This window comes from Bombus huntii, chromosome 11 (genome assembly GCF_024542735.1).
Source record: "Bombus huntii isolate Logan2020A chromosome 11, iyBomHunt1.1, whole genome shotgun sequence".
NCBI classification, from domain to species: Eukaryota; Metazoa; Arthropoda; class Insecta; order Hymenoptera; family Apidae; genus Bombus; species Bombus huntii.
This window is the reverse complement of record NC_066248.1, coordinates 9,508,742-9,532,014: the sequence shown is the minus strand read 5'-3', so window position 1 is coordinate 9,532,014 and position 23,273 is coordinate 9,508,742. Positions and strand designations below refer to the sequence as shown.

Genomic DNA, 23,273 nt, shown 5'->3' with positions numbered 1-23,273 from the left:
CCCTTGTTATGATGCGACAATATGTGGATAATTAGAAAGAGTTAGATTCGGTAAAGACGAGCGTCACCTCCGCGACAATTTGCCGTTTGAGGATAGCATAAATTCATGCGAATCAGTTTACGCGGGATGCAAATCTTAGGCGGGAAATTAATGCAAAATGCTCTTATAGACTTCAACAAAAATTAAATACGCAAACGCGGCAGTAATTTGCTGCGGTAACTGTGACGCTACTCGTCTGCTCCGAATCTTGGAAATTACGAAAATCAATTACATTATTTATTACGAAACTGAATGAAATGGAGCAGAAAACTCTCACTCCTAAATGCATACAATATCGCTAATCATGTTATACGAACCTAGAAATTATTACATCATATCCTATTTCCATGATACATATTTTAATAGTTTTTGCCAGCTTTATCGATCGCGATTTGTGCAACGATTTAAATAACTTTCCCGCTACTACTTGTCCCTTTTATCATATAGTGTGTGTCATTTAACTGGAAGTGTAATACCTGGAAATGCCTAAATAAACATCTTAATATCTCGAAAACTATAGGCGATACGGAAAAATGTTTGAAGCGAACGTTATATAATATCAAGGGAGGCATTTCATATCGATATTTATCTTGCAATGATCTTAAAAAGATCTATGAAGATCTTTATTTTTAAATGGCAACTATATTTTTTATTTCATATTCTTGCAGCCGATATCGAAACGTTTTCAGAACACTACCTACTTGCATCTTTCGTATAAATTACTATCGAGACATTAAATTTCAAATATGATGCGTCATCAGGGTCTTAACGTTATCCATTGTAAACAACGGGGTGGTTACTCGGTCGGGCTTTGTACATTATAGTGGCTCTAGAAAATAAGTGTATGTCAAATTCTATCCTTAAAGCAATTAGTCGCTTTTCCTCCTATGCGTCTACCATTAAAAGGTATACAATTTTGTATCCTTCTTAAGAATTAGTATCTCGATAGTAGTTTATGAGAAAGTTACAAATAAATAGCGTTTTGAAAACGCTTCGATATCTGCTGCAAGAATATGTAATAAAAGAATATAGTTGCCGTTTAAAAACATAAACGTGACATGTACAGAGATTTTCAAGGTCGTCGCACAGTAAGATAAATAGCGATATGACATGTCTTTTTTACCATCGTGCAGCATTTGTTTCAAACATTTCTTCGTATCGCATAGTTTTCGAAATATTTACATATTTACACATGTTTACAAATAAATGGAACACACTGTGTATTGCTGTTACAGGCATGGCTTAATTTACAAATTATTTTTTAAAACACGTTAACCCGGCATACATACAATGTCACTGTATGAACATTGAAATGAAAGTAGCATTCGTGTTGCTCGTGGTCTACAAAAGTTATCGGGAAACTCCAAGAAAATAAAAGGAAATGATGACACTGATTATTATGGTTCACGGCAATAACTAGCAACATTGTCAAGAGACTCGTTAGCTTTATGATCGAGAGTGCAGTGATAAACTATCTTTGCTGTTAAAGACGGTAAAACATGTGTTAGTATAATCATCGATGGCAATAAATAGCCAGAATATTTTGGATTTCGTTAATTGAATTAAAGTGGGTCATAATTGCGAATAAATTGTAATAAAATAAGTGGTGTACTATTATTATACAATACTATTTAGTATTGATATTTTCCAGCAAGTTATGCTTTGTCTAACAGGTAAGTGGAATATTTCACCAAATATTATAGATTCACATTCGTCATTAAATATTTATGAACTTTTTCCATCATAATGTCAGATTCTAATCCTCATATCAGCAAAACCTGATTTCGTTGAATAGTTATTCTTGATGGTACTACAAAAATACCTTAAATCGATTTTAAGAGAAATTAACATTGAAATCTAAAGCTAGACGTTTTCTATACGACATAAAATTTTAAAGCGATTCTTACAGAACACGATACATATTATTATTATATCCTTTACAGGTTCATCATCAGACATCTTGAAAAAAGTTTGACGTATGCAGTGGTAAAAAGTAATATACGTCATCGAATGGTATGCCGAAAACACATACATATGTTTATCGTAGATCTGTTGTAATTACGTATCAACAGAAGCGAACTGCACGTAAGATTATCATTATATCATTAAGGGTATCCTCAGGCTATCAATACATGTTGCCAGCATTTCAAGGTTCTCAACTAAAAGGATCAATATGTACTGTCAATATAATATTGTCAATATTTATTGACAAACTGCATTTCCGTTAAGAATCTTGAAATATTGGCAATATTATTGATTGTCTCTAAAAAGAGTCCTTAGGGTTCCTTTTCATATATACATATCATAAAAACTTTTCGGTTGTCGTGAAACGATCGCGTATTGCTTTCTATCGAATTTCATTGTTGAAATTAATGAATTTAAAAGTTCATTATTAATTTAGACAGATTATACTTTATGTATTTAATAATTAGAAAGAGAAAAGATTTGAGACCAGTTACCAGTATTAATGATGAACTGTCCAATTTGTCAAGTCATGATAACGTAGACACTACATACATATGGGTGGAACATTATGAGTCAAAAAATTAATATAGATTTCCAGTAAGTCACAGTTCGGTTTGTATTCACAAGTGAAGCTGTCTACATTGTCAGACAATTGTCCACAGAAACATGATGTAGCCAATCAGTATCTGTCTTTTTGCGGATTTTTTACGATGATTGTCTACGATACGTGTTTGCGGGCAATTGTCTATCAGTGTAGAATTAGCTTAAGCAAATACAATCAAAATCAAATAGAATCAGTAAAATTTAAGTAAGGCCGGCGAGTTCTCGATAAATTTATCACTTCTGCAGCAGGTAATATTGTCACTTGTAATGTACTTTCGTTTTGAGGTTCAAGGTTAACAGAGGATCACCTTGATATAAGTAAATTCATTCTCTTATCGATTCACTAATAAGAATATGCAGTTTTATCCCAGAAAATTTAAGGTTCTCTAGAATTTGAAAGAAACAAGTAGAAATAATTTATTCAATGTTTCAAAGAATCTGAAAGAATAGATAAAAACGCATTCATTAAAGACAATCTTTTTGAATGCGATTCATTTTATATAGAAAACTTTCTATTTTCAATTTAATAAGCAATAAGATATTTTAAACAGCTTATTGACTTACCCTATATGTATACATCTAAATAAAAAAATATAATATATAAATAAATAAAAATATATCTAAATAAAAGTTAGAATATTATGTCACTATATCTAATTGGGTATCGTGATTAAATCTAATTCTTTGATTTTGATACTGTTAATTTGGTTAGAATGAATTTTAGTGATTTTTAACCTTGAATGATTATTTATGCATCTTCTCAAATTATTTAATCCACCGGCTTGTTAATAATTTTGAATACCTTTCCTTCTGAATTACTGATAGGTTCAATGAACCAATTAAAGAATGACATTGAAAGTATACTTTTAAGAAGGATCTACATTCTGGGATACTGAACGTGGATACATGGATACATGTAAAAATATTTTAATTTTTTTAAGAGAATTTATTAAAGATTACCTATGTAATCTTTAGACGTTTATACGTCTGAAACAAATTAATTCAAAAGAATGTATAAAAATATAAAGGAGTCGAAAAAGTTAGTCCAACAATAAGAACTGGAATCTCAATATTATTTTTCAAGAGAATTTAGAGGATTTTTCAAGAGATTCAACTGTGAATAATGGTTCTTTTGACAAGTTTTATCTTCCCAATGAATGGAACATGATAGAGACCAAAAAGATTCGGCTTTGAATTTCTAGGTCAAGGTGTTTAATTTTGCAGTTCCTTTTTTACTATCTAATCTCCATAAAACCAGAGATGTAGAATGTTATTGCAATGGTACGACATATAGTTTTGATACACTCTGTATTTCTAGTTTTACTAAAAATGCATTTCTTAGTATTTAAAATATTTTGTTTGTCTACATTAATGATAATAATATTTGATATTGTAAAATATCTATTTTAATAAATGTATAATTGTGTTTATTTAAATATTCTTATTTAAAATATTTATTTTGATATTATAAAACTAAATGTTTTACTAATTACACTTCTTTACTAATTGTTTACCACAAATATTTCACTAATTATATACACTTCCTAATATAGTGATAAATACCTTCCTTCCGTTTTTTGAATCGAGCAATGAGTCTGCTTTTAGTATGAGAGATGTTATTCAATTTTCACTTTAAAAAACAAGTTGACCATATTTCCAATGCTACATAATGCTCAGTATTAAGCAGGGCGTCAAAGAATTTTCTTCCAGAAAATCTAAATATTTATTACTTTTGTAAATTTTTTGCAAGCTTTGTTTGCAAAAGTTGGAACAAAGTCCGCAACTTTTTTCCAGCAGTGTATAAATAAAGATAATTTATTTTTGCTTAAAGAACAGTCATATTTGATTTAAAATTCAATGCAGAAAGAAAAATAACTTGATCACAAAATACCAAACTTTAACACGTACAGATTCTTACGAATCGAGTCTTCTAAATTTAATCCAAAGCAAATTATTTCTAGAAATTAATTTGATATTTTAATAAAATTAGAAATTGAGCTCATATTACGAATATTTTCCCATTTAACAGGATGTCTTGGATATATCACTTTTTATATACCAGACATTGCGCCCTATCAGTATATTGATGTCCGAGGAACGAGAGAAATCGTAGACGTTGTCTTCATTGGCGTCGTATGGGGGTTAGTGATCAGGAGACAGTATAAAGCAGAGTGAACACAAGACTCGTGCTCACTAATGGCAAGATAGGGAGGGAATGTATAGTGGCAAACGATATAAAGTGTCTTGTTGGAGTAGTTACGAATTTTCATGTCGTGTTCGTGCCGCGAATTTGATCATTAAACAAACTACGTGTAGTTTTATTTTTTATTGACAACGAAATTCCGAATCGCACAGGAAAGATGGAACTGTGATACATGTTGTTTCTGTTACTTTGTGCGTTATACCTTCGAATTAGTACGACCTGTTAGAACTAAAGTTCTAACTCAGTAAGTAAAGTAGTTTGAGTGATGTGCTACAATTTTATTCTCTCCAAATTTTAGTCGGTCCGCAACAAATAACAAAATTTGCATGTGGTAAGATGTTCGTCGTATTATGTGAAAAGTTTTGCCTGATTGGTAAAACAATGCGGCACCCGAAATAATACAATAAATTAAAAATCAAAAATGATGAGGCTAATTAACAATCAAATAACGTAATATGTTTTCTAATTTCGTAGAGATTCATTGTGTAGATAGATAAAATAATAAATTAGAATTATATTGAAATTCACATGAAGCCACTAATTATTTACAATATAATGAATAATCATTTTCTTCCAAATATGAAGATATATATTTCATATACTTTTTATGAATCGTTTTCTAAGAACAGTAGTATCAAGGCGAGAAACTACGAACTTCTATGCTAAGAAACAGCGGGTAAAGATCATAAAAATTGTTAACATCAAGGTATGCTGGAGTTATTAAGTATGCAGAATATATTTTCTTCGAACAGCTTGGTAGCTCTGATTCCACCAAGAGATGCTTCATAGGTACTCACGACACGTTTCATTCTGCATATGCACTCTCTTTCGCTTTATACTTCGATATTAATGCAAGATGCGTACTTGAAAGATGACAGATCACCTACTCGGATCACCTTGTTTATTATGTCATCATGTTAATAACTGTGCGCGATATTAGAAAATTACGCTTACATTTGTGAAATTAAAAGGGATATAAACAAATATGAGTGAATAGCGCCTACGTTATAAGTTATATTTCATAATTAATCATTATAAATACAGAACTCGAAAATTATGTGAATTTATTTAACTGTTAAAAAATTGAAATTATTTAAACTGTTAATTTGAAATTACGTGTTCAAAACAAAAAATTCCCTTTTAAAAATGTAATTAAATATGTGGTCAATAGACATGTTTAGTGCTCAGACTTTATTTCATTTACATAAGTTCATAATACTTGCGCTATCTTGTTTCCTTATTGCTTTCTAAATAAGGATAATGTTTTAAATACCGTTGAAATTTTTAACATTCAATCTACTAGCGTTTCATTCGGTCAGAAATTTGGTGTACTCCACCGGGAAAAAAGGAATAAATCCTTAGTTAAGGAAGGTGTGGAGAATATCTTTACTGAATTTGTACCTCGTTTTACATTCAAAACGATGGATAAAGGTGTTAATTGAATCCTTTTAGAATACTCGTTTTGCCTAAATGTGAAACTTCGATAGTAAATGTTTAAGGGAAGATAACCTTCTATCAAGTTTCCAGATCACAAATGTTGGTGTACATGCTTCTCAACATAAAGAGTTCTTAACCAGGCGTTGAAATCACTAGACGAATCAAATCACAGTAATGTTTAACAGAGTTCCCAACACTTAAATTTAGTTTTATTAGTTCGTCCGAATTAAACACAGTATATTTGTGTACTCGAAATACAAACCACTCTACTCTACTATTACCTACTCTATTATTAGTGTATTTTGATTGTCAAATGTTCACGAGTTAACAAGCATAATTTGTATTCTTGCGTGCGAATATTTTAGAGACAATAATTTAACGACTACCTGATTCCATCAGTTCATATCGAAGGTAAAAAAAGCTTTACATTTTTTAATGACGTCAAAGGCTATAAAAAGGAAAATATGATTTAAGAAACTGACAAAATTTGAGAATGTCATGCCATGTCATTATTTGAGATATTAACGAATATTTTTATATCCTAGGCGGATTTTATTATCAGAGTTATTGGGCTATTTACAGCGGTAAAGAAATGCTTATTATCTATTCATAAATTTTTTTTAGTTACGCTTTGGAGTTGTTTTAAGAAATATTTCAACTGACGTCAAATGTGATATTTATAGTATTTTCGAACCACAAATGTTTATGATTAATAGCAATAAAATAATTATAAATATCGGTTGTTTTATAATATAATTCTAATCATAGAGTCGGAAAAAAGTTATAAAAGAAGCAAGATGCGAACATATTCAACGATCTTCCGATTGTATTACATAAAAAGTAATATTTAAAATCAGAAAGAAATGACATTTTCTTTATGATATATTTTATCATATCTAGAAAACAAAAAGAAAGAGTCTTTTATGCGAATATTGAAGGAAATATATAGCGAGAAAACATCCAATTTATCAAATAATTTAAGAAAAGAAGGCGAACCAGAGAAGGTTTATGCGTAAATCATAAATTATATATGAATTTTTCCCAAGTTTTTAACCAAAGGTTTTGGCTAGATCAACGCATTAATTAAATCACAAAGCAACGCCTATATAAATTCTTTTTTAACCTTTATCGATTCGTTGATTTTGATGATCATTTATCTATGACATCTCAATGATTCGGCTCTCACATTTAAAAATTACAAGACACACTAGCTATTAACTTATGAATTCAAAATTCGTCCAATTAATTTATCAACTGTTTTTGCTGTTCGTTCGACATAAAATAATTAATTATTCTTATTAGTAATAGAAGTCCCGAAGAACATTTTTATTCATAATGTTGCTGCAATTACTTACTGTAAATGGTTACTGTCGTATTATTATCATTGCAAATTCTCGATATATATTACCGATAAAAATCTACAATCTACCATGTAGATGTTCGAGTTATATTCAAACGCCTAAGTCACCAGATACATTAAATATGTATAAGAAAAACAGGAAAGGAATAAAAATTCGAGGATGAAAAATTCTACCGCCAAAAAAAAAAGGTTATTTTGTTCATAGGTGTGTGAATAGCTGCGCAAATAACACGCACGTGTCAATGACCTTGACAAATTAAGATGAAATTCCGCTTCAAACTTGGAATATGTATATGTATAGTTTGAACGTAATTTTAACATGTTTCTAGATCTATTTTCCCAGTCAGACTTTGTCGAATAGATATATGTACCGTGTTTGCACATGTCTTTCTAAACTTCCCGTACTATACAATCACATTATTCCTAGTAGAATAGTATGTTCGAAACGTATACTTCATCAGATGAGTATGTTTGTACATTCCGCCTATCTTATAAAATATTAAATTAGTAATTATGACAGTAGGAACAAGATATAATAGTAAGACTAATAAAACATGTGCTACATGCTTAAATATTATTACCTCGAAAATGAGACTGTAACAAAAATTTTTCCAATTCTTATGAGAAAAAGAGATTCTTTCCTATTTCGTACCTGAATGAAAACAAATTATCGTATTATTGAATTAGGGTTACAGAGTTGATCAATAAGGCGCTATAATAAAGCAATCCCTCTGTTTCAGAATTTTACGATCAAGGAGACAGAAAAAAGTAAGGCAACGAGACACGCGAAAACCAGGTCGCAACCATGAAATTCACAAACCCGCTGCCGCAATTTAAGAGTGAGTAATCGTATGTACGTGTATATATGCATACGTCAATCAATAAGTATCATTAAGCATATCGTATTTTATAAATATGTCAACAATCGGTATTGTGAGTGGTTTTTTAATATTTACAAAGAAATTTTCGTAAGGCCATATAAGGCTTGCTTAACACATGATATGCCACTATTTGCGAAAGCAATGCAAGCTTCCATTTGTAGCGTCACAAAACAACTGAAAGTGTTGCTGTACAGTTAAGGCCAAGGTGATAACGGCACAAGTAATAATTTTACCCTCTGACGAGGACACATATCTGATGAAATTATAAATATACCGTATTACGCGATAAAAGTAATATATAATATAGACGTATAACATAATATAAACGTTCTATTCAATAAAACCAAATTTGAAAATTTTTTAGTTCTGTTACTATTAATACCAGGCAGCGATCTATAACGTAGAAAAACTTGTTACTCGCTGCGAATGCTCGATCGCAACCTCGATCAAGTTTTAACAATATGTTTTCATTATCTAAATATATGAATTACATGAAAATAACAATATGGAAAAAACATCAGAAGTGTTGCACGAAATGATTATACCTTTTCCTTATTTTCCTGTTTTCCTTCGACGTTGTTTTTGTCAGCCTCTATTTCTTCTTTTTATCTTATAGAGTATAAATAATTATTTTCAGTTAGGCGTTCCATAGTTGATGTTTTAACTCGTCAGACAAAAATCAAATACGGTTTAGATTTCATTTCTGGTTTCTAGACGTTAATTCCGTAATCTTAAATTGGTTATATAATTATATAATCATTTATGATCATTGGATACATCATAAATTTTTATGGCATACTCCATAAGTATTAGGATATAAACATATCACTTTTCGAGAATATTAAGTAATCGAGGCTTTGAAAACAATTTTTGATGAATCAAAGAGAACCGAGTTAAACGAAGTCAAAAAGTAGATAAAAGAACTTTGAGACATATGCGTATGTATTTCACTTTAACTGTCTGTTATGTGTAACAAGCATCTAACGGATAGAATGTTAATAAATTGTCCGTCAAAAAAGTTCCTTCATTGAAAATGGTTTGAGATTTCGATGATTCGGGATGTCATATATTAACATATATTAACTAGTATCAACTTTGGTAACCGTTTAAAGTTCTCGGCCATTGAAAAACTACTCAAACGTGTATAACCGGTAATAAAATACCGAAGTTTCGTAAGAGACTTTCGAAAAATGTACATGCTGAATTTCATTTCTAAAGAAAGTCAAGGAATGTTAATATGATAGCATGATTTTGACCTCAACACAAATACCTTCCTGCTTTGTCTTGAATGATCGGTAGGTCACGCTGAATTTTTTACTAAATAAAAAATCTATGATATTTGAGATCTTGTATGATATTTGAGATAAGAGGAACCTTTTACTTTTTATTAATGAGACATTTATCGCCATAATGTTACACGACATGTCAGAGACTTTCATAAATAATCCAAACTTACCAATTAGTATACTTCGATCGGAAGAACTGGAGATAATGAATTTCGTGATTCTAGTTTAATTGTTAATACTTCGTTAAATTCTGACTAAAATACTTCTACATCATAACTCTGTCTCTATCGTTTTATTCGAATACTTTATATTCCACTAATTTCCTCCTGTTTTACCTCCTGTTTCCATTAAAAACATCGAATTATTACTAAAAAAAGTTACGTGTTCATTCATCGCTTTTGTATCATTCGAAACAAAATGACATAATAATTCAATATGAATGGCAATACAACTAAAAAATTTCGATTCTTATAATACTTTTACGTAGATATACGTGAATAGTCATAACTAATGGCTGGTATGATATTTCCGACAAACTGTTTTGATTTGTGAATGGCCAGAGTCTTTAGGTCAAGGATTAATTCTTACTGTATTGGGAATTGGTTATGTTTAGTTGAATAAGGGCTCCGTGCAGAAAATACTGAATTCTATTGAAGTTGACAAACTTTATCTCTTGAATTCTTGATACTGCATATGCAACTTTCGTTTACATTTTCCTAATTTGTAAATTAAAATTTTATGCGTTTCGTGAAAAACAATAGCAATAACAAACATAACATCCTGATTCCATTAGTACATTGAATATGTAATAATATACATATATAATATATCATTTCTCTATTCATGATAGGTTTACATATCGAGATTACATATGTAATAACGTATGTTGTCACCGATTATCGTTTTAATTGTTCTTCATTCAAATCACGTCGCTAAACTAAAAAAGTAAATGACATCTGTCCACCGTAGCAATTATTAGCTCATACATAATGACATTTGCATACATTACTTTCGCTATGTCGCTGTAAATAAACACACACACCATTTTCGTATACACACAGTAGCTCCCAATGGTACGCGTTACAATTACGTTTTGCTAAGCTATGTAGCTACAGAGTACAGAGTACAGACAGTATGAGACAGACCCGCGAGACCTCGCAACTCCAGCTATGTACAAACATGACAATGCCTCATATTGTTTTATAGAGCTTTAGGAAGCTAATACTAATACAGTAGTAATAATAATTTTACTTATTTTAAAATAAATAACTATGAATATCTATTCTACTAAGGAATATATTTTTAATTATCTATATTATGCAAGCTATAAATTTGCATACTTTTAAGAAAATAACCAATTAAATTGATGGATCCAGAGAAACAAATTTTAATTTGTTTAGGAATATTAAAAGCGCATTGGTAGTAAGTCAGTACTTCATTATGTAGAATAATTTCAGTATTACGTTACCATGGCTAGATAAAAATAACTTTCGTCTTGTTTACTCGTCTGTCGTATTTGTCTGTAATAAAAAAAAAATGACACTATCGTAGTAAAAAGGATAGGTATATTGACAAGTTCGTTGGAACGGAATCAACTATTTTTATTTTGTTTCTCTTCTTTTTAAAAAGCAATAAATCATAAATTGAGAGAATCTATAAATTTTTTAACCTTCAGTGCATCTTATTATCTTTTACAATAAACAAACAGCAAACAACCTTTTACAATTATCAAGTTGTAAATTACTATAAGTCTAAAGTTGTAAATAAAATATTTCATTACATATCACTATAAATGTTCAAAATCTCCAAAATGAAATAATTTCTTAGGAAATAATATTGTAATCTGTAATACATATATTCAACACTTAAATTCCGGGACGAGATGCTTTCGATACTTACATACGTCATTTATTCATAAGTGGAAATTAATTTGCTAGAATCACTGTAATCGCTCATAAAACGTATTGCGCGTGATTCACGTATTTCTGCATATTCATACAATGTAAGAAAACCTCCCCAGGAAGAATCGTCGACCCAATTTGTCCAACTTTTTGTCAGTGTAACAATAAAACGATACGAAACTTCGTGGACACCCTAATTTTTAGCAAACCATGAATTACCTGCAATTTACGTACTTTTACCATCCACCATTTACGTAATACTTTTACCATCCACCTAACCGAAGAAATCGTTTTTAAACTGGTCCTTTTTTTTAGGTTTATATGTTACTTAATGTTGAATTTGAGTCAAGGTAAGCAGGATAGTGCGAATCACAAAACGTACCGTAGAACATGATTGACGATTATCAATAATATTTATATCTTGACATTTCAAATCTGTTCCAAAAAAATTTGCAACGTTAATCACTTTATCCAAAATACGCATCCTATAAATTGCTCTCCAATGCAAAGAATTCCTTGAAAATCAAATTCATAATCGAATTCCAGTACTAAAAGGAGAAATTACATACACGTAAATACATGCGTCATAACTTGCATAATAAATTCTTCATGTATCATTCATAATCATCTTAAGATTTAGTTAATTCAAGAGATCAAAATTGCCCTAGCATGTTATTATGTTGATCATCGGTGGTACTATGGTCAAAAAAAGACGTTTAAAAAATTCAAGGTTCGATTAAGAAATATAAATGACAACTACTTGACATTGCACTTACGTTATAATGCAACAAAAAGCTGAAAATTATCTGATATTGTTCAGTTTCTTGTTCAGTTTATTGACGCAAGATTTATTCGCGATTAACTATCCAATGGATAGAATTGTTATTAATATTTATAGAGTAATAAAATACAAATGCAAAAAGAAGATATGTATATTGTACTCCTCGCACTCCTATCAACACTTTTATCTACATATGTGAAATATATTATTTACATATCTCAAACGCAATCATTGAACGAATTATCATATGTTTTAATTTAATCTGTATATGATGTAAATATATGTACTTGTTAGTTTATCTTCCAATTTAATGAATTATGTTTATAAGTTTGATTTTCATAATCAGTAGAGTGACAGACATATGTAAATAATCCAGAATTTTAGAACTTGGACCAATCGTTATTTCTGGCATTCAACAATAAATTTGTAATTCGTAATAAATTATTACATTTATGCAATATGCAGGCTGAGTTACCTATCTGGCAGACGATTTCCGTGTAACAATAATAAAAGCAAGTGATTTTTATGAATTTTTTTTAGACTAGCTACTAGTTATATGGACTAGACGTTCTTGGGATGTAAATATAGTCTTGAAATAAAAATGTTATGTTTTTCCTTTCAATTCTTTTTATTGTTCATTGACTTTTTAAACTGTTACGTTTAATAACTTTTTAAACTGGCGTGTACGATAACTAAAAAACAAATTGATTAGTCAATTTTGGACAAAACTCGTTCACTTTGTTACAAATTTTTGTTACAATCCAGGGATTGAACCTCAAATTTTTACTTGATTATTTATTTATAATATTTTTTCGAACAATATAAACTTCATTTATCTGCCAAATAAAGTCAATTTTTTTAAAAAGCTAGATCTTCCAAATTTTTCGTTTATCTTTCAAAAATAGATTCAATCACATAAACTATCTAATTTTAAGAAAATTTCTTAATTTTTGCATTCTGATGATAGTAACGCATGCTATTCTGCACGCCAACAACGTAACTATTGTTAAAGATGATCACGAGACTTGTTTAATATATAATAAACAATAAAAGAAACTGGAATAAAAAAATTACATTTAAAACTCCCTATTTATATCCCAAAAACGTTTAGCCCCATATAACCAATAGTTGGTTCGAAAAAAATTTATAAAAATTACTTGCATATAGTGTTGTTGCACGAGAATTACCCTTAAGCTGAAATATTTTCGACACCATTAATTATATTGAAAAATGTTTCAGATAAAGGATAAATGGCTTCAAGGCGGGCATGTTTTAATATTACAATTAGTTTTTCTGTAGGTAGACGCGTAAAGATCATGTGGAGGTCAACTTTGTTTTCTTTTTAATGGGATCATATATTTCTTAATACATTAATCGATGTAGCTCAAGATTTTGTATAAAAAATGACTAACCTACTTATATCGGAAAAGTATTAATATAATAGATGTTTTAACTTTTATTTTGTAAAACTTATCATATGAAAGATAGAGACAGACATAAAATACTAGTTTTATATTTGTTTTCCTATGAAAGAGATTGTTTAACAAAAAAGTTAAAAAAATTTTATTAATCATTTTTCTTTTCTATTACAGAATGCATAATATTCTTCTCAGTAGGCATCAGTTGCAGCATTTTGGCTTGCCTTCTACGTACTATCAATCCAATGAAATTAATATTAGATCAAGTAAGTGTACCTAAATTATACCATGTTCGTAGAAATTGTAATTTAAAATTCGTAAATAAGTTTCTATGACAATTCTCGAGACATTGAAACAAAATTACTCAGCTTGTCTGAAAACAAACCATCGTGCTAATTGCAAAAACTTGTTTCAGGAACTTCGAATGACACCGAATTCGTTGATTTTTGAACTATGGAGGAAGCCTATCGTAGATGTTTACATGAAAATATACATATTCAATATCACAAATGCGGAAGAATTTCTTGAAGGCGGAGTAAAGTTAAAAGTTGAAGAAGTTGGCCCCTACGTGTACCAGTAATTAATACAAACTTTTCCATTTCATTTTATAAGTTAGATAGACTATTCATCATTTTGACAAACTATTCATAATTGATTTTTTCTTTTCACTCGTAGAGAAATTTTAGAAAACACAAATGTCACTTGGTACGAGAACAACACGATTTCGTACGTTCCAAAGAGAAAGATAGTGTATGTACCAGAACTGTCGATTGGCAATCCGGAAGTAGATACGGTGTTTGCTCCAAACATACCCATGTTGGTAAGTAAATACTAAATTCATAAATCGATGGATAATGTTATTATTTACAAATGTATGAGTAATTAATCAATTAATTATGATCGTCATAATATGGTTTCGCATACAACATTTCAATCATTCTAACGTTCTGACGGTAAGCATTCAAAAATTCCAGTAAGAAATTCTAAAAGTTTTTTCAGAGAGAATAGTTCATTTAATTAATATGGTTGTGTACAACAACAAAGAAAGATACTAATAAAAATGTATAGGATGAGAAGCTTACCGATAGTAAAGTTTATATGGGAACATTATATGTTCATTTTTTTTATTGATGGTCACATTTCAATAATGCTTAAGCATTGACATGAAATGATCAATTTTGAAAATGCTTTGATAGTTTTACGATACCATATTCTTTAACGTGAGATTGATTTAGTGTTAAGAGTATGCAAAATACTGAATAAGTACAAAACTGTTTAATTGAAGTAATCTTACAATTATCAATTTATGCTCCTATTATAATTATGTGAGCAAATGTTAATTAATCATTAGTCGCAGTGATTCATAAAAATTCCTATGATAACAGTTCAACGATATTTTACATTTTCAAAGTCGTTATCCGTGATATAATTATCCAGCTTTCGCTAATAAAAGGAACAATCATCAGTAATAAATCAGTAATAAATCAGTAATAAATCATCATAGGAGATTTACTACTTTAATTATAGTATTTTATTTGTTGTCAGTTACGACAATTAATATACGATATTACAAATAGAATTTCGAGATGTCATTCCATTAAAAAATTATTTTCTTTACGTCACATATCCATGATTATTTATTCTGAAATGATATTTAAAATGCGCACTAAATTTATGCAAAACTATCTCACGCGATGCAATAAATCCATGATCAATAAAATAAGTTAATATCATTATTAACTTATTCCATATATATATCCATGATTCTTATATCTGAATAGTTTTAGTACGTACTATATTCTTATTCGTTGTATTGTTTGTATTAATGATTCTAATTTTTCTTATATGTATTGTTATACTTTTAACACTCACAGGGAGCCTTTTCAACGCTGCACGATGCTGGATTTTTTGTGAACTACCCTTTGAATAGCCTGATAAACTTGTTAGACAGTAAACCAATATTACATTTAACCGTTCACGATTATCTGTGGGGCTATGAAGATACTTTGATTCATCTTGCAAGCAACATCATGCCAAGTTTCATAAACTTCGGCAAATTCGGGCTGCTTGACAGGGTAAGTTATTTTCTTTAATTGTAAATAAAAACAATTAATGTTAAAATTAAAATTAAAATTAATAAAACAAATAAATATAGGAAGAATAAATGATGATTTACCTCCAAGAAAACCTAAGCACATTAACAAATCTACTTATACATATGATAAGTAAACTCTAAAGTGCGATATTTATCACATAGTACTTACATACGTTATTCTGTTCTAAGAAAAGTCTTCCAAGAGTTATCATACAAAAGCTAATAAAATGTAAGATTAGTTATTCAAGACAAACACACGCAATAAATACAGAAGGAATCATACAATATACATATCATTATTATAAATTGCTTTGCCAATGCTTTCGTAAACGGAATAATCAAATGCATAAGAAACTCTTTCGCAAAAGCACTTGTAACGAACAATTACGCGTCACGTTTTGTCATTGATCTTTGCTTTTCATGAACCATTGCTCTATACTAGGTGAATGGTATAACTCTCGTCACGATTCTTCAGGGACTTCCGTTAACACTGTTTGACGCGTATTTAATTTTGTATCTTTCAATAGGCGATTCTTGTAGACCTTTGTGAGCAAAATACGAATCTCCAAACTGTCTTTTCTTAGAACCAAAAAAATTAATTTTGAAAAGAATTCTACGTTTTTAACTTTGGAGATGTTTTGTGCTTTTGCAGTAGTAGCTATTGAGTTGCGGTTGAGATAAAAAGATTCTGTCGAGCTTCGACATGCTAATTGTGATGAAATTCGGTTAAATGGAAAGCTCCATGTAATTTTAACACTAACAAAAAGGGATTGTAAGGTGTGTTCGTACACACAACAAAGCAGGAGAAAAACACGAAACTTATTATTGCGATACTTGTCCTGACAAGCCAAGGATGCTTTATAATTTATCGTAAAAAAAACAAAATACAAAAAAATATTAAAAAATTATATACTCAAAGATGTAAATATAAATAGATTATTAAAATATAATGTTTTTTAAGTTAATTTTTATATAAAATCATTTTATATTATCTACAAGCTCCTACTCTAATAGCACAAAACATCTTAAAAGTTGAAAATTTGTAATTTCTTTTCAAATTGATTTTTTTGGAAACTGTGAATTCTAGGAAAAAACGATTCATTGAAAAAATAATTTTTTGAAAACTGATTAACTTTTGTTTGAAACATTTTTTTGTCAGATTATTGGAAGTAAAATGCGATGAATGAAATCGTCACTGAAAAATTGTGGCAATAGTTGTAGCATACATACATCCTGTATATAGAACAAATATCAATACATATTTTTACAGCATTGCTGAAAGAGAAACTTTTACCACCAAACACTAAACAATAGAAAGTTCTCAATTTATCGAAACCTTGAATGAAGGTTCGGCAAAAGAAAGGGAGAATATCAAGTTTTAGCATTTCCCAGAAAACGCAAATTTATTTTTAGATATCATAATGTCGTAGCTTCATATCTTCTCATATATCAAAATAAAACACCATTTTATTCTGCGTCATTTTCAACTTTCACTTATAATTTTAAATAACATATGTATAACACATGAATACTTCTCATTCTTTAGAGTTTAATGAGAGTTTTTTCGTTGTACATTTTAATTTTTTATAATTGCAATACTCAAAAAATTTTAATTCATAATGCGACATATCCAGTGATAAAGAGCACACGGAAATGAAGAGCATACGAAAAAATTTTGTAAATGTAAAACTAAAAAATGTCAAAATTCGTTAAAATCGGCATTCCCCTTTTTCTCCTAAACTTCAAATGCTAATAACATCCTAAAGGATGTAATGAAAATACTAAGAGCAACGTCCGGCAATTAGACATATCTGAAATATAAACTATTTAAACTACAAACAATTTAAGACTGGCAATTTTGTAAACAAGATTGCAATAATTAGTTGCAAACACCATCGACATGAGTAGATTAACTTGACGCAAATGCGTCAATTCCAGTATCGTATTGCGTATGAGATAAATTAGCGACGAAAAAAATTAAATAAATAATATACCGGTTATTGACACAAGTAACTAACTTCGTCTGTATATGAATCGATCGAATCATTTCAAGCTTTTTGTTGCAGAACTCTCATATGCACGATCACATCAACACCTTCCAACCGTCAATTACACATACAAGCTCCACGCGATTTAACGATTGTGTGAAAAATATAACATTATATATATATATACATACACAAATACATGAGTCAAATGCGATATCAGATATACACATGTGCACCATATTGCAAGTATAATACGCCAAATTACCGAAGGTTTACGCAATGATTTCTAGCCGTTGCTCCTTTCACTGTTTGTGCAAACATGCATTTCATGGTTCACGAGGTTAGTGTCAACAACTTTTAACTGCACAAAAAACAACTATATATTAGTAAACATGAACAGGTTGTCCCAGTGTATGTTCAGCGAATGAATTTGATCGGAAGTTATTCTTTATCGTTAGTCTTGTTGACTTTTAAAACTACTTAATTTATATCATGGATATTTTTATATCCAATTATAAAAATATCTCATAAATGATTAAAATCCCATCTTATTAGGCATAAAATTCTATTTTTAATAGAATAAAATTTTTAAAATGATTTTATTTGATCAATTAAAAATATTAAGTTTTAACTAATATAGAAATATATCATTTCAAATTGTAGAATAGTTTAAATAGCATATGAGAATTCAGCAACAGAAAGTTATGTTTTTAATATATGTATCTTGTCCCATTCTTTTTTCGTCATATGGTGGTGCACAATACATTTCAAGAATCTCGCTTTTTTTCGAATAAGTCGATATAATTGCATAATATATAGTAACAAGCGCAAATCATATATCATGTCAAGTTCAATGCACGTTTTATAATAATCGACTTCGTATAACTCTTATTCACGTTGGCATGATTTCTCACTTATATACAAATTTCTCACTTACATACACATATATATTCACGTGTGTTTTCCTTATCGTTAGAAAATATGTGAGAAATGTCAACCCATCAAGATATAATTAAAAATAATTCTATGATCTATGATGTTTCCGCTTACTTCAATATTAATATTTCCACCAGTAACTTAATCGTTTATTGTCAATTTGCAACGGGAATGCTAGAAAATGGATACTATTTCTTAATAATATCCATTTTTCTTCTTTCGAATTACGTTTATCGATATTTTAAGAAGCGATTAAACATTTTGTTATACCTTTAATCGCAATTTTTCACGCTTTTGCGTTTGAAATTTATATTAACTGTGAAATTATATCATTTATATCGAAAATGCGATTGATCGATGATCAAAGTGCATTCACGAAAAGCATTTATTGACAACTTTTTTAGATGTATGACGAAGGAAACAACGTCGTGCTCATGAATGTCGGGCACAATGAGAATATGACCGAGGAAGAAGGACGTTATTTAAGTATTCAATTATACAACGGCAGTCCAGGAATGTCACAATGGGGATATCGAGAAAATAATGGAAACGAAACATATCCAGAGTAAGTGGAGAGGAAAAACAACAAAAATTAATTAATAAAAAGTTAAGTGGAAGAATTGAATATTATCGCAAACACTTCACATTACAGGAATACTATTTGTAATCTCATTAGAGGAAGCACCGAAGGAGAATTATTCCCAGCATATCTAGACAAACGTGCTGCATTCAGAATATTCAGGAAAGCGTTCTGCAGAACGATACCAATTGTTTTCAAAGAGGAAGTGGTAGCAGAAAACGGTCTAGGTGGCTATCTTTACAGCATGTCAGACAATTTCTTAGATACTCCTGATGGAAATCCGGATAATACGTGTTATTGTAAGAAAAAAGGAAAATGTTTAAAGAAAGGACTATCTGACATGACGCCGTGTTACTACAGTACGTATCTCTTATTAACTGATGAATACTTAGCGATATTAGATTTCTTACCAATTCTAGCTCACCATACGTTGGCTTGTTGGATGATATAAGTTCTTTCACGAATCAGACTCGCCGACTAAATATCAGAATAGCAAAGTTTCTACCTGTGAGCTGAACATCATCGGCCAGACTCTAACATTAAATGTCAAAAGCTGAACTTTGCGCATATAATGCAGAGTGTTAGACCACGTGTCTACCAAACATTTCTATAAAACAATATTAGACTAATCGTTTCTTGAACGTAGCTGTTATACTGTTTTTGAAACTGATAACCAACTTTCTTAAGTACAATTTTTATACCCTTTCTTAACAAATTTAAAAGGTTAGAAAACTTAGAAATTTCCATCGAGATCAAGATATTTTATAGTGCTTTTTCTTTATAACGTTGATTGAAACGTAATAACTAATACAGATATATAAAAGTACTTGTTATTAAGGTATCTTACTTATTTAAGGTATCCCTGCAGCGATGTCTTTACCGCATTTTCTTCACGCCGATCCCAGTTTACAGGAGAATATCGAAGGTATTAATCCAGATCCAGAAAAACACACCACGAAGATAATTCTAGAACCGGTAAATACAATACTAAGCAACTAGCTTATTAACATTTGCGAGGAATTATTCGCCAATTATGATCGTTTTAAGATACGTAACGTAGCTTCTTTCTTTGATTTTATTATTTGCTTCGTAATTTATGTAAGTATTGCGAGGCTGGCTACTGCTTGAGCAACTTTTATCAAAAGCACATTCTCCTTAATGAAAGTGTTACGCCGTGTTTCACAAGTAAAGCCATAATATGCGAGAATAACGTAAATATTCGAAAGCGATCTATTAGTTATCTAATTGAACAACGATAATGTTTAATGTGCTCGTAAGATTGGTACTAATAACCATTAAAAATCAACAAAGCAATTAAATCCATTGAATAGTTTTCAATAAAGAAAAACCGAAGTCGAATTTTATTATTGAGAATCGATGATTAACAGAACATATTTTTCTCATTTTTCTTCATAGACAATCGGCTTCCCGATGAAAGTAAACTCAAAAGTACAGATCAATCTTGTTATGCATCCTGTTCAGTACAATTCACAGATTGAAATTTTTAATAACTTAGTAATACCATTATTCTGGAGTGACCTGGTGAGTATTCTTCATTCAGATTTTTACATCTAACATGCTCGTAAAACCGTTCGTAATTAACAATGGGCATGTAGAATAAAGCTCTACCTAATCTACTTTAATCTACCTTTAATGTCGACAGATCAACATTCTTAATGCTATCACAAATAATCGCCTCTTTTATAAACCTGTTTAACACATTGTCCGATAACATTTTCTCTATATATACTTAAGCGTGGTAATGAAATGAGAGTAGGATATGTATGAGTATTGTGAGATGTAACCCTAAATAGCATTGAACAAATGTTCATTCAGGTTTCAAGTGCTTCGAGGTCTATTCAATACGAACATATAATGTTTAATATGTTAATTACGCTACAAATATATATTACGCTAGTCATAATCATTTTTCGAAAAATACATATTTAAAATTGGAAAGTTATAACAATTCCAATTACAAGCAACCATAATGTCTTAAACTTATATTTTCATAAATTTATTTGCAGGTAATACCTCAAGTACCCAGTGACTTGTTGTTCCTCGTGAGATTGCTACTTCAAGTAGGACCAATAATGCAGGAGGTATTAATATGGTTATTGGCTATCGCAGGGGTGACGATGTTCGTATTATTGATAAGCACATTGTGGACCACCAAACAGCAACAACAATCACTTCCGGTAGACAGGAGAGATAGCTACGATTTACGAGTACCATTACACTATGGTCAATACACAACGATACAAATTTTATCGGCTATCAAAAACTGACTAACCAAACATTATAAAAGTACTCGTGTACGATGCTCAAATTTATTTTAATATAACTAAATATACTTTAACATTAGATAATAATATTCGTTTTTTTTTCCTATGAGTGGAAAATGCACCAACGCTCTCTATTACATACTTTGATTGACTCAGAATACGGCAAAAGGTATTCTACGTTACAGTACACATTCAGGGTTTTGCGCTAAAAATATTCTCGATATGGATCGATATTATTCTAACAGAATATTATCGTTGCATGCTTTTATTCATTTAGTAATTTACGCTCTCTTTTGATGTACCACGGAATGCATTTGATATTTCGTTACACATAATTAAAGGTACGTTATAAATAATATTGTAATAATATTTCTTCTATCACATGTATACATATAGAAACTTTATTACAGTATTTTATTTGTTACATATTGGATTTATATACTTATGTATACATATGTTACCAATATGTAACATAACTAATAATATAAATCTGCCGAATATAAAATAATGAATATATTCTGGTAATGTATAAAAAGAAAAATATAACGTATGACATTTGTATACTTGTAAAAAAACCGATTCGATTGATGGAATTCGTTCGCAAAAAAATTGTTGTTGTATATAATATTCTTTCATACTTAATGTCAAGAAGGAAACATTCAAATATAATAAATCACTTACATATTATTATTCCTGTATTCAGTATTTTAATTGAAACATTAATCACTACGAGAGCTATCACTTTGTTCCGTTTCGATTTACACCATCGGAAGTACCTAGCTTTACTACTTGTGTAAAACGAATTTAATGCGTATTTCAATACAACATTCTCTTCTTGTAGAAAATATTATGCTAGCTATAATTTTTAATTATTGTAAAAAATTAATTATGTATTATACTACTGGACTATATTTATCAGTTATTAAGTAATTGTATTTAGGACGCACAAATATGTTCTAATTTTGTCTAACGTATTAATTCTCAAATTTTTTTATATTTTCCACGATTTCGTCTACTTAATGATATTTCTAAACTGAAATTGGAATTGAGTTTATCATACGATATACTTAAGATAATTTTAACTTCTATTTTTATAATTTGAAAAATAAAATCACCTTCGATAACAGCAATAATTTAAATACGTATTCAGATTTGTTAAGATATTTTACTTAAAAAATAAGCAATACACATATATATATAGCATGTAAACTCTCTTTGTAAAAATGAAGTTGTATTTGCTATATATTCCTTAAAACATGTATTGCTAAATATGCCTGTTTATGATGAACCATAAATATTACAATCGTTTCGTTATATGATTACTCTCTATAATTTCTCTTTTAATTCTCCTTCATCTCTTGCAATGAAATTTTTATTGAAAACACATAACGTAAAATTTATCTACTCAGTACCTGTGATAAGTTATCTATTATTTTATTATATAGTATAGATAATTGAAATAAGATGTCTTTTGTATATTCATCATTTGCAAAATTTTATTTCCTCTAAAAATAT

The 23,273-nt window shown here is 29.7% G+C and overlaps 2 protein-coding genes across 9 annotated transcripts in view; one reads left to right on the top strand and one right to left on the bottom strand.

Annotated features, from left to right (window-relative positions):
• The window catches only part of LOC126871327 (HEAT repeat-containing protein 5B), a 34,391-nt gene extending 12,740 nt beyond the window's left edge, over positions 1–21,651 (bottom strand). For 4 of the 5 annotated variants that reach the window (XM_050629993.1, XM_050629996.1, XM_050629997.1 and 1 more), the window contains exons 1-2: positions 21,508–21,537; positions 20,321–20,439 (exon numbers count right to left, since the gene is read on the bottom strand). The gene's annotated coding sequence lies outside the window, so the exon portion shown is untranslated. Of the gene's footprint in view, positions 1–20,320; positions 20,440–21,507 lie in introns of all 5 variants that reach the window. The other variant, XM_050629994.1, reaches the window with a different exon arrangement.
• On the top strand, positions 392–22,456 carry LOC126871358 (scavenger receptor class B member 1-like). 4 transcript variants are annotated; one of them, XM_050630071.1, is made up of 12 exons: positions 392–1,712; positions 1,983–2,124; positions 8,348–8,446; positions 14,049–14,140; positions 14,290–14,450; positions 14,550–14,694; positions 15,749–15,949; positions 19,298–19,458; positions 19,546–19,832; positions 20,330–20,448; positions 20,890–21,015; positions 21,501–22,456. In XM_050630071.1, the coding sequence occupies exons 3-12, from the start codon at positions 8,413–8,415 to the stop codon at positions 21,759–21,761; spliced, it is 1,587 nt and encodes a 528-aa protein (XP_050486028.1). In that variant the 5' UTR covers positions 392–1,712; positions 1,983–2,124; positions 8,348–8,412; the 3' UTR covers positions 21,762–22,456. The 4 variants fall into 4 exon arrangements, with proteins under 4 accessions (XP_050486028.1, XP_050486029.1, XP_050486027.1 ...); XM_050630070.1 differs by lacking the exons at positions 392–1,712; positions 1,983–2,124 and adding an exon at positions 4,771–5,141; XM_050630069.1 differs by lacking the exons at positions 392–1,712; positions 1,983–2,124 and adding an exon at positions 4,772–5,054.
• Positions 22,457–23,273: the final 817 nt, after the last annotated feature.